Source organism: Ailuropoda melanoleuca, chromosome 5 (genome assembly GCF_002007445.2).
Source record: "Ailuropoda melanoleuca isolate Jingjing chromosome 5, ASM200744v2, whole genome shotgun sequence".
NCBI classification, from domain to species: Eukaryota; Metazoa; Chordata; class Mammalia; order Carnivora; family Ursidae; genus Ailuropoda; species Ailuropoda melanoleuca.
The window spans coordinates 128,974,777-128,986,923 of NC_048222.1; the positions used below are offsets into that span (position 1 = coordinate 128,974,777).

General features: G+C 32.8%; 1 protein-coding gene across 2 annotated transcripts in view; it reads right to left on the reverse strand.

Moving 5' to 3' along the window:
* ADAD1 (adenosine deaminase domain containing 1) overlaps positions 1-12,147 on the reverse strand; it is a 49,057-nt gene that overhangs the window by 32,055 nt on the left and 4,855 nt on the right. For both annotated transcript variants that reach the window (XM_019804443.1, XM_002923819.2), the window contains exons 5-6: positions 6,026-6,094; positions 1,985-2,110 (exon numbers count right to left, since the gene is read on the reverse strand). In XM_019804443.1, the coding sequence (XP_019660002.1) occupies positions 1,985-2,110; positions 6,026-6,094 (195 nt within the window). The remainder of the gene's footprint in view (positions 1-1,984; positions 2,111-6,025; positions 6,095-12,147) is intronic.

Genomic DNA, 12,147 nt, shown 5'->3' on the forward strand with positions numbered 1-12,147 from the left:
AAGTTCCATTATCACAAACGTAGTTGCTCCAGTAAGGAGGGGATGATGATGGTAAAAGCAAAGTATATAGTGTCAGTGTAAGCTCTGGAATGGTGATATACAGTTCTCAGTTATAAATAGAAACTCAGTTTCTATTTCAACTCTGTAACTCGACCTGCCATGTTTCAGGGAGATACCAGTCTGATAATGCAGGAAAAAGGGGGGATAACAAAAAGAAGAAATTCATCAAGATGTGAGAAGGAACAGAATCAAAATTTAAGTGAAAGGATTAGCTATAAGAGAAAGATCCTTCCTCCACTCACAGTAGAGAAGATGAGCACAAATGCAAGGAATTATAGATTTGGTGGCAGAGAACAGAAGTGGTTTGGATTTGATAGCTTCTTACAGACACAATTAAAAATTATGAGGCATGACCATTAGTTGAAAGCAAGGATGGAAGAGAGGATGTAGGATATTTGAGGACAAAGGAAAGTATAAAATGGACATTTCAGGGAATGTGTGAGGAATACCCATTTGAGGTTTCTAATACATTTTAAGTATGTATTGATTGTGTGAGTTACTCCAGGAACATGTACTTAATTTTACTCAGTCTTTCCCCACCCCACATTCACAATCATATTTCTAAAACCAGATTTATTACTCTCATCCATCCTATTCACACAACTTCACATCAGCTTCCAGATTCCAGGGTATATGGAAACACCATTCTACTATGTAAACTTGAAATGTTATGTTTTATTCATCTCATTTCATCTATCATTTGTTGTCACTTTCATCTTATCACATCATATTTCTAAAAAATATTTTCTTTGCCTGTTCATATCTATCTCAACTCTAACATAAGCAGCTCCATCACAATCAAGTAAGTTATGATTCCCTAATTCAGGCCCAATCCTTGTAGTATTAAAAAAAAAAAACTGTTGGCAATCATTGTTTAAACATCAATTTATTTTAATCATTACAAATGTAATTTAAGCTTTTCCTAAACGCCAAGTACTGTGCCAAGTACTTTATTTATATTATCACATCTAATCCTAGTAACTCCAGGAAGTAGAAAGTATTTCGATTTTTAAGAAATTAGAAGACAACAGAAGCAGAGAGATGTTAAGTATATAACACGCCCAAAGTCATGTAAGTAGCACACCTAAGTCTCGTGCTGTTTCCAACAATTAGAGTTCTGTATCAATCCCTGACCAAAAATCTTTTACCACTTATTATCTCATTAAGTCCAACTTCTGACTGGATTTTAAATGACTCCATAATCTGGTAACATCTTATCAACCTAAGTGTATTCTGTATTACCCCTGTATATATATACTTTTCTGCACTAGTAATAAATTTCTCATAGTTCCATAAACAGTTTTCTCACTGCTGCTTTCTTCCCTTATGTCTTTCTCTCTCCCAAAATGCCCTTTCCTCTATTTATCCAAGTCTTATTAACACTTAAAATTTCAGTACCCAAAGATTTTAACTCTACCAGTCCTCTACTATCTATGAATTATCATGCATTTTTGGATTACAGAAAATACTTTTGTATATAGGTATCTATATATAGCTATAGATATAAACAGATATAGATTTTATATATACCCACAAGAAAAAAACAGAGGTTCATGATTTTTCATATTGTAATCCTTTCTTACCTGAAAGTGAAATTTTGTTCATTTTTATCCTTTTCAATGTTTGTTACAATGGAAACTAGATTTCAGGTTGGTCGTAGTTCCAACAGAGCTATTGTTTAAAATGTTAGGCATTTTACCATTCTGCAGCTCTCTATTAGTTTCTGGTCAGTATACTTTAATGTTGACAGCCTTTATATTTAATGATCCACACCCACTAGAAAAGGCCACTTCAAATCAATGTAACACCATTGTAAAAAGGGTCAAAGATAGTCAGTTAAAATACTGCTATATATAGCTCAAATGATTAGGATATTTAATAGTTTTTCCACAAACTAACACATCCCAAATATTTGTGGACTTACCTCTTTCAATTATAAAAGCTGCCAATGAATTGCTACATTTCAGATATTCTGAATGATTGGAAATTAGTTGATTAAATGTTTCTTTAACAATTTGTGAAATCTTTGCATATTGAATATGTCTCCCTTCTGGAAAAAAAAATCAAATGGAATATGAATTTGAAGAACACGCTGCTTTCTCCCAGAGGCCTCTAGTATTCCTATAATAACATTACAATTGAGTGAGTTTGTAATTTATAGATATGGGAGCAAATTATAATTTAGGTCATGATTGATATTTTAAAGCATTCAATTCTAAAAAAACTACATAACTGAGCTTTATGGAAAACTTATAAAAATTCTTAATATTACATATTAGAGAATTATTGATCTATATTTAATGAAATATTCAAAAGTCATACAAGACACAAGTCGTTTCTTTGTTGAATAGGATTGTCCCATATTGCAAACCAACATCTCACTGAACGTCAGTAGTCTCCCCTCAACATGGTGACAATTAAAATGCACTCCTTAGTATGTGCCCCACTGAGAACTATCACGAAACACTAAGCACTTAGAACCCTGATATAGCCCATGTTTCCACTAAAAAAGTTCTAAACTTTGAAAGGGAATAAAGATAGTTTTAAGTAACTAGGATTACTAGAGAACAGTTTTAACCAAGAATATACATCAAAAGTTACCCATGGATTTTTTTTTAAAAAACATGAGAGAGCCTACTTAAGATTCTGGGGTGGGACCCTGGCCATTTGTTGCTTTGTGTATCCCTACTGAAGAACAATTGTTCTAGAGAAAGAGAAGTTGCAGAATCACCTAATATAGTGTTTCTCAAAGTATAGTTGTAAACCACTGATAATTCCTGATGTTTCATGAGAGTTGCTAAGTAGTCTATCGAGTGGTTCACAGCCCATTTCATATTTTTAGAGGAAAAAAAGCAAAGAAACAACTTTGCGGTCAAATTTTCACAGAAATTCTTTTTACCTGCTTAATAATCATTACATTTAAAAAAGCGCACAAATGATAAAAGTAAGACATTAGCAACCTCAGCTAACATTCCGCTAACAAGACACAACGCACTTCAGTTAGGCCATTTACATGCTTTTGTTTATATTTGTTAAACTTTATTTTTTCTGTTAATATTGTTAATGCTCTCTTGGCAAAGACAAATTCGCGTTATCAAGAAGAATGTGAACAATCACAAGATTATTCACAAAATGGAGCTCTGAGAGAAAAAAAATGAAGTAATAGCTATATTCTTCTATCTCATCACAAAGCATATAACGTGGAGGTGCCAATTATTACTATAATTGCATGCTAGCATATACTTCACTAAAACTGCTATCAACAAAACCATCAAAGTGTGGTATCTAAATTAGTTTTTGGTCCTTATATAGTAAAAATATGAGAAGTACTCAGCAACTTGGCTCCGCATTATCACCAAAACTCATGATACAGGAGAGAGAGAGAGAGAGAGCACGCACATGCGCACAAGACAGGGCAGGTTCAGGGGGAGAAGCAGACCCCCCACTGAGTGAGGAGCCTGATGCAGGGCTTGATACTGGGACTCTGGGATTATGACCTAAGCCTATGGCAGAAGCTTCACCAACTGAGCCACCCAAACACCCCAAATTTAACTTTTTTTTAAAAACTGAAATAGCAATATAAAAATATACATTCAGAAGTTCCCTCACCAAAGGCAGGCAAAAATTACCAGTTTCTAATAGAAATGTTGAGATCTATAAATATATATCACTTCAATAAACAGAAACTGGGACATGCCGAAATGTATCTTTTGCATTTACTTGGTCTTGGACATCACTCAAGGGTATTACCTCATCCTTCTTAATGGGTCCATAGAACGAATGTACCATAATTTGTTTGGATCATGTCATATATAGTTAACAAGTATTATGTTACAACGTAGAGTAGAAAAACCACACTGCGATTAGTATAGAACAAGAATTGTGTATAGGGCAAAAAAAAAAAAGTTCTGCTACACATTAAAAAGTTGCACCTAAATATCATAAAGAACATTTGGGACTTAACAACATACCTTCAGTGTTGAAGGAAATAATACTGTGAATATAACCAAGTCCATCTTACTAAATTCTCTCTTATTACCATGCATGTGGAAAAAAAAAAAAAGCACATGAAATACCATTTTCCTTATAAATGTACCCTGGCTATTAAGGAAATAAAATGTTCTCCCAAATTACTGAAAATGAAGGATAAGATAAAAATACGACACAGATAATGCCATTTAACACCATTTCTTTGATTTCAAGTATCTAATTTCAAGTAATCTTCAGTATCATGTAACCTGAACCTATCTTCAGAGCCAAAATATCATTTTTAAAATTTTTTTATTTATTTGTTTATTTATTTATTTAATTTTTAGAGAGGAGGCAGGAAGTGCAAAAGGAGAGGGAGAATCAAGCAGGCTCCACACTTGGCATGGAGCCTAATGCAGGGCTCCATCTCACAACCCAGGGATCATGACCCAAACCAAAATCAGGAGTCGGAAGGTGAATGGACTGAGCCACCCAGGCACCCCAAAGTATTGCTATTTTTAATGAAATATGGTCTAGTTAGAAAAAGGACAAAGCAGACAGGCTGTGAGATAGTGATATGCTCTATAACTGGCCCAACAGGATCTGTTTGGGAAATTATTGTGGGTCTCAAATCTTTTTTCTTCAAAGGCAACAACATCCAACCCCTATGTTTACCCCCATTAGTGTGAAGGATGAGGTTTGCTGTTTTGTGACAACTTGACTCCTGTCTGAACCTACGAAACTTGACTCTAATCATGTATTTCTTTAAACATACTGTTAACCACATTTTCTTTCTTCCTCACAGATTGACCTGTTTTCTCAGGGTAATATTAATCTATACTGTCAGTCATTGACCAGAGATTTTGTCCCACTATTCATGAAAATTGCCCACAGAGGCTGAAAAGACAGACTAGAGCCCTCTCCTGTATTAAGGGATGATTATGACTAGATTCATCCCTCACTTCCCTTCTTTTCATCAATTCTTATGACTGTTAGATCAAACTACTATATTAAACTTTGGTAAATTTTGCCACTGGAATAGGCTTATTTTCCCTGGTCTTGTCCTTTTACTCCAAACAAGCTCACAAATGTGCATAGCCTTTCTCTGTTTTAGAAAGATAATGTAAATAAAAAAAGACAACGGACAAACCAAGTCTGAATAGACATAAAGTTGGTTTTTAAATCCTAATCTCCAGACCTAGAAAGAAAGGCTCGTTTTCATTTTAATTCTGTAAGTATTCTAAACTTTGAAGTCTGAAGTGTTAAGTACTATGTAAGCAATATAGAAATAATTTCCTGACTTTCAGGGAATTCATAATCCGATAGGAAAAACATACAACTACCAACACAATATGTCGAATATGACAAAGTGTTATAATAAAAGGTTACTGTTTAGGAAGCATCTACTGGCACTGATTTAACTATTCTACATGTATGAATTCATTTAATCCTCATAATTACCCTATGACGTAATTATTGTTATGGCCATTTTACAGATGAGAACTTAAGATGCATGGAGAAGTAGCTGATTGTAGATCATACAATTATAACTGCAATTGTAGTTGTTTTCTTGAGCTTGAGTGACAAATAACTACCATTAAAATTAAATAGATTATTTAAAATGAATGTCCCAACCATTAAGCACCAGAAAGCCACTGGTTTTCATTAATGACAAGCCTACCAAAGCAAAGCATTGCTTGCTATATATATATAAAGAGCAGCTATATGAAACTGATGAATCACCCCTTATAGAAAAAAAGCCATTTCTTCAATCTTTCCTCTCCCTTATTTCTCTTTTCTAGCACATAGAGTAGGAAATTTTCCTCCCTGTAGAAGTGTGACAGGTTTGAATGATAAAATACTAATGTATATGTTCATACCTAAGCATATTTTAATTACAATTTAAGTTTAATTATAAGTTTACTTATAATAAGTTTAATTATAATTTTTATTGGGTTACTCTTCTAAAAAAGAAAATCATAAAGGAGTTTCCTACCATAATGTACTTTTGAGACATATACTGGTTCAGGTGAAACAACAGGTTCTGCTGGGATAGGGGGAGGACCTGTAAATAATAAAGAAAGAGACAAGAAATTTCAATGTTCCAAAGAGGAGGTACTTTACTCTTCTATAATAAACAGCAATCTTAGAATGATTATTTTTTCTGTATAGTTCTGCCAACTCTAGGCCATCAAATATCCATTAGCTCAGCCTTGATAAATGTCTTTTCTATATTGAAATTATACACACACAGTTCTGGATTTCCTAATCCTGTGCTGCTAAATAGTTTGCGTTGTCATAGATGCCACACTCTAAAAAGGATTCAGAATGAAACCATGTTTTAGATACTCATGAACAATTTTCTATTTGTAGTAATATTATGTAAAATACTTAAAATTAATATCCTATCAAAATTTAATAAGTAAAAGTTACCATTTTTCCTAGGGGAGTACCACATTCAAAGTTTTCAAAGCTTTTAGTCTCATTTTTGCAATGGCTTTCCAATTTGGATCCCAACTTAGGGAACCCGGGAAAAACAAAAAAAGAACATGACATTAAACCAAAGAAACAACAAAAAAAAGATCAGAAAAGTTTAAATGAACAGTTTCCAGAAGCAAAGTTTCAACTAAATTAATTAGCATCTCTCAAGAATCATTCATAAGAACAAAGGAAGCAAAAAATACTGCTACTATGGACTTAATTTTGAGTAAGACAAAATACTGACTGAATATATCAAAATTAGCAAGGAAAGACTGGCAATGTCATCTTGCAGTTCATGTTAGTTAAGCAAAGGCTGATAACTATAGTTAGAAATATGCACCCTGGACTTTAAATAAACATAACTTCAAAAACTCAGAGAAAGATGGATTTTTTTCCATTTATCCAAGAGAGCTGGGCTCAGGTAGAATGAAAACCAAAAATATTAAATCCTGTTCATCAAGCACAAATAATTTCAATAAAGAAAATGTGACTGCCCATGTTGGTTTGCATTTTAAAGCACCATGTACAAATAAGCAAAATAAAACAAAATTGGAGGACTCACACTTCCTATTTCAAAACTTAATACAAAGTGACAATAAATCAAAATAGTATGGTAATGGCATAAAGACAGACACATAGACCAGTGGGATAGAGAATCCAGAAATAAGTTCTCACATATTTTCTCAAATGATTCTTGACAAGGGGCCAGTATCATTCAAAGGGGGAAAGGGCAGTCTTTTCAATAAATGATGCTGGAAAAACTGGATATCCACATGCAGAAGATTGAAGACGGACCCCTACACAAAAATTAACTAACCCCATACACAAAAATTAACTCAATATGCATCAAAGACCCAAACATAAGGGTGAAAACCATGAAACTCTTAGAAGAAAACATAGGAGAAAAGCTTGATGATGACACTGGATTTGGCAATAATTGCCTGGATAGGACACCAAAAGTACAGGCAACAAAAGAAAAAATTGGGACTTCATCAAAATTAAATACTTTTCTGATCAAAAACCACTATTAACAGAGCAAAAATGCAAATCACAAAAAGGGAGAAAATATTTTTACATCACATATCTGATAAAGGACTGATATCTAGAATATACAGTAGTGTTTCCCTTATCTGAGGGGATAAGCTCCACTGCAGGTAATATCAAACCTTATATATGCTATGATTTTTCCTATACATATGTCCTTACGGTAAAGTTTAATTTATAAATTAGGCACAATAAGAGATTAACAACAGCACATATATACTGTAATAAAAATTATATGAATATAGTCTCTCTCTCTGAAAATATATTATTGTACTGTATTCACCCTTCTTGTAATGATGTGAGATTTTAAAATGTGATGAGATGAAGTGAGGTGAATGGCGTAGGCACTGCGACATAGTGTTAGGCTACTACTGACCTTCTGATGTGTCGGGAGGAGGACCATCTGCTTCCGGCCCACAGATGACCACAGGCAAATGAAGCCGTGGAAAGTGAAACCCAGAGGACCCTTAAAACTCAACAAAAAAAACCCCAATAACCCCTTTCAAAAATAGACAAAGGAATTATTACATTTCTCTGAAGAAGATATACAAATGGCACATGAGAAAATGCTCCCCATCATTAATCATTAGGAAAATGCAAGTCAAAGCCACAATGAGATGCCATATCATACCCAGTAGAATGGCTACTATACAAAAAAAAAAAAAACACAAAACACAAAAAAGCAGAAAATAACAAGTGTTGGTGAGGACATGGAAAAACTGGAACCCTTGTGCACTATAGGTAGGAATGTAAAATGGTGTAGCCATTATGGAAAACAATATGGCAGTTCTTAAAAAAAAATTAAATATAAAATTACTATATGATCTAGCAATTCCACTTCTGGGTATGAAACCCAAAGAATTGAAACCAGAATGTCATAGCTATCTATACACCCACATTCGTAGCAGCATTATTCACAATAGCCAAAAGTTGAAGAAACCCAAGTATCCATCAACGGATGAATGGCTAAACAAAATGTGTTATATACATACAACAGAATATTATTCAGTCTTAAAAAGGAAGGAAATTCTGACACATGCTACAATGTAGAATAACTTTAAGGACATTATAAGTGAAAAAAGTCAGCCATGAAAAGACAAATACCATATGATTCCACTTTGCAATACCTAAAGTAGTCAAATTCATATAGACAGAAAGTAAAATGGTAATTGCCATGAACTTGGTGTGAGGGGGGAAAGGGGAAAGATGAGAAATAATTGTTTAGTGGGTACAGAATTTCAGTTTTGCAAGATGAAAAGAGTTCTGGATATTGGATACACAACAAAGTGAATGTACTTCACACTAAACTGTACACTTAAAATGGTTAAGATACTAAAATTTGTTTTATATATATGCATTACAAAATTCTATTTGACTACGTTAAAAACTTTTTAAATGATTTTTTAAAAAGGAGTATTGAAATAAACTTAGAACCAGATTCTTAAATCATTGTGTCAGAAAGTGTTAGATTTTAGGGGTGCCTGGCTGGCTGTCGATAGAGCATGCAACTCAATCTCAGAGTCATTGAATTCATGCCCCACGTTGGGCGTGGAGCTTCAAATAAAAATTTAAAAAAAATTTTTTTAAAGAATGTGTTAAGGCTTTCAAAACTTATAATAATACTCTCCTTAAAAAAAGTTAGAGCAAGAAATTTTGTACAATTAAAAAAACAAGATTATACTTGAAAAACACCATGTACAAAATATGGAACGATATATACATGGGAAAAAATTTTGATGAGTTCAAAATTTTGAAAAAAATTAAAAATAAGTTTTTTAAGTTTTATGTTATAAATGAATAGGAGATCAAAAAAACTGATATAAAGCTCATAGCAAAGAAAAGAAATACTCAGCTCTTATCTTCCATATCCCTCCACAAGAAAAATAAATCTTTAAACTCAGCTGTTTAGGACATCCTAAAGAATGTAAGGGAAAAATTGATCTAATTAAATTAATTATTAAATTACTAGGCTCTGTGACAAGAGAAAATACATTACTAAAAAATCTTTAGTCATAATTAAGGTACTACTGGCACTCTTTGAGAAAACAATGGTGAATATAAAAGGGGCATCAGTGAAGATGGGAAAGTGCCACCTTAATTTTCAGAGAAGGCAAAAGATAGATATTTAGAAACTAAAAACTGTGAGAGACTGTGGACTCTGGGAAACAAACTGAGAGCTTCAGAGGGGAGGGGGGTGGGGGATTGGGATAGGCCGGTGATGGGTATTAAGAAGGGCACATATTGCATGGTGCACTGGGTGTTATATGCAAGTAATGAATCATGGAACATTGCATCAAGAATTGGGGATGTACTGTATGGTGACTAATATACAAAATAAATATTATTAAAAAAAAAAAAAGACCTAAAAATTGTAGCCCACCAGGCAAAACATTTGCTAGCCCTAAATAAGCATTTTAAAGACCCTTAGGGAAAACATCCTTTCCTGACAATTAGATTAGAAGCTTGGGAAATTCTGTAGACATGTTTTAATGTAATTCAACAAAGCATTTTAGTTTCTTGAGGGTAGAGGACAGATCTTACTTGATTCTTGATTCCCAATACCTACTGCAGTCCTTGGAACTCAGCACATCCTGAAAATATAGATTTACTGATTCTACTGCATGCTACAGCTGGAAGGAAACTGGGAAAATATTGCTGGGGATATACTTAGGTGGGTAAATAGCTGATAAAATAATCACATATAAAGAATTTCCATTAATAAACTGAAGGAATGCCTTAAGAATATTATTTGTCACCAGTTCGGCATTTCACATTAATTTGTTAAAGACTCTGGAGAGGCAAAGTCATATCTATACAAGAAATAAATCACTCATCACACTAAGCTCAAAGTGAGTAGGATTTATTCATCTAGAGGATAAATCAGTGTGAAACTGAATAAAATAATGATGGACAAATATGAATATTGGTAAAAACAGCAAAATTATCAACTGATAAAATCAAAACTCAAAATTATCAAAACTGAATTCATATCAGAAAGGGGAATTTCTAGGTTAAAATCAGTACATACCTTCCAAATACTTAAAAGAAAAAAAGTCAAAGAAAACATTAGCCACAAAAGGAAAAAAAAACCCATAACATGACACTTACCATTCATAATAAAAGCAAATATTAAGTTTTTTATTGAAATACTCATTATGTCAAAAAAATCTAATTTTATGCTCAACAGAAAATCACTAAAAGCAAAACAGGATAAAGATATTAAACACAAAAGGTAACTAAAAGCACTGTGAGAATTAAAAAAAATTCAAGACCAAAAACATACATAACATATATGAAATATGCAAGATAAAAAAGAAATAATTTTATATTGAATTTAAAAAAGGTATACTCTCTAACAAAATGCAATCACTGCATCATTACTTTTTATAGGTCAAATAACATTAAGAATCAAAGAATTCAATAAAATAAGGATAATATGACATTTATAGTGCCAGCATGTATAAGACAAAATCATCATACCTAATCCTGAAAAATTAATCTGAAAAATAGTGAACAGAAAATAACATGGAAATTAACAAAATACTTTCCTAAGTACTTAATAAATCCAAAGTATGACAAACATCAAAACTTACATGTAGCAAATCATTTTAATTACTAAATAATGGTTTTAATTAAACAAAAATAAAAATGCATGAATAAGAGTTAAACTTAGAGAAAAAACAAAATGAGCTAAAATACTACAAAAGAAAAAATGAACAGACTAAAAACAAAAAAAGCCCAGTAGTACAATAAAAGTGATAATTTGAATTTAAAAAGAATGAATTTATCATCAAATTTGTTTTCATTTTAAAGTTAATTTAGATAAACCAAAATGTAATCTACCATTAAGTGACCACTGACAAAAGCTGCTGATCATGCTAACACATATATAAAATGGTAACATATTCCTCAAACTGATTAATATTTAGTAAGAGCTACTATCATTTTATTACAAATTATTCACCAAGCACTGGTTGAGTGCTTTGCATTCATTATTTATTTAATCCTAAGAACAGCCATAGGAGGTAGTTACTATCAGAGTCACCATTTTTTTATTACTTATTATTTTTTTTAGTGTCCCCACGTTTTAAATGATGAAACAGGTTTAGGGGCGCCTGGGTGGCACAGTGGTTAAGCGTCTGCCTTCGGCTCAGGGCGTGATCCCGGTGTTATGGGATCGAGCCCCACATCAGGCTCCTCCGCTATGAGCCTGCTTCTTCCTCTCCCTCTCCCCCTGCTTGTGTTCCCTCTGTCGTTGGCTGTCTCTGTCTCTGTCAAATAAATAAATAAAATCTTAAAAATAAATAAATAAATAAATAAATAAATAATGAAACAGGTTTAGAAAGCAAATAACTTGCCTATCCCAGGTCAGTATTTCAACCTGAGCAATCTAATTCTGGAGTTTACAGTTAACCTATTTGCTATGTTGCTTTAGGCCATTATTTTCTCAAGTAGCTTTACCATTACTGAATTTAAAACAGATAGCCAAACTTCACAAAAATTGCATTTAAAAACTCTAAGCATTAAATGCACATTATTAAGAGACTAGGAACCCAATAAATTACAGAGAAAAATCAAGTTTCTGGATATGAA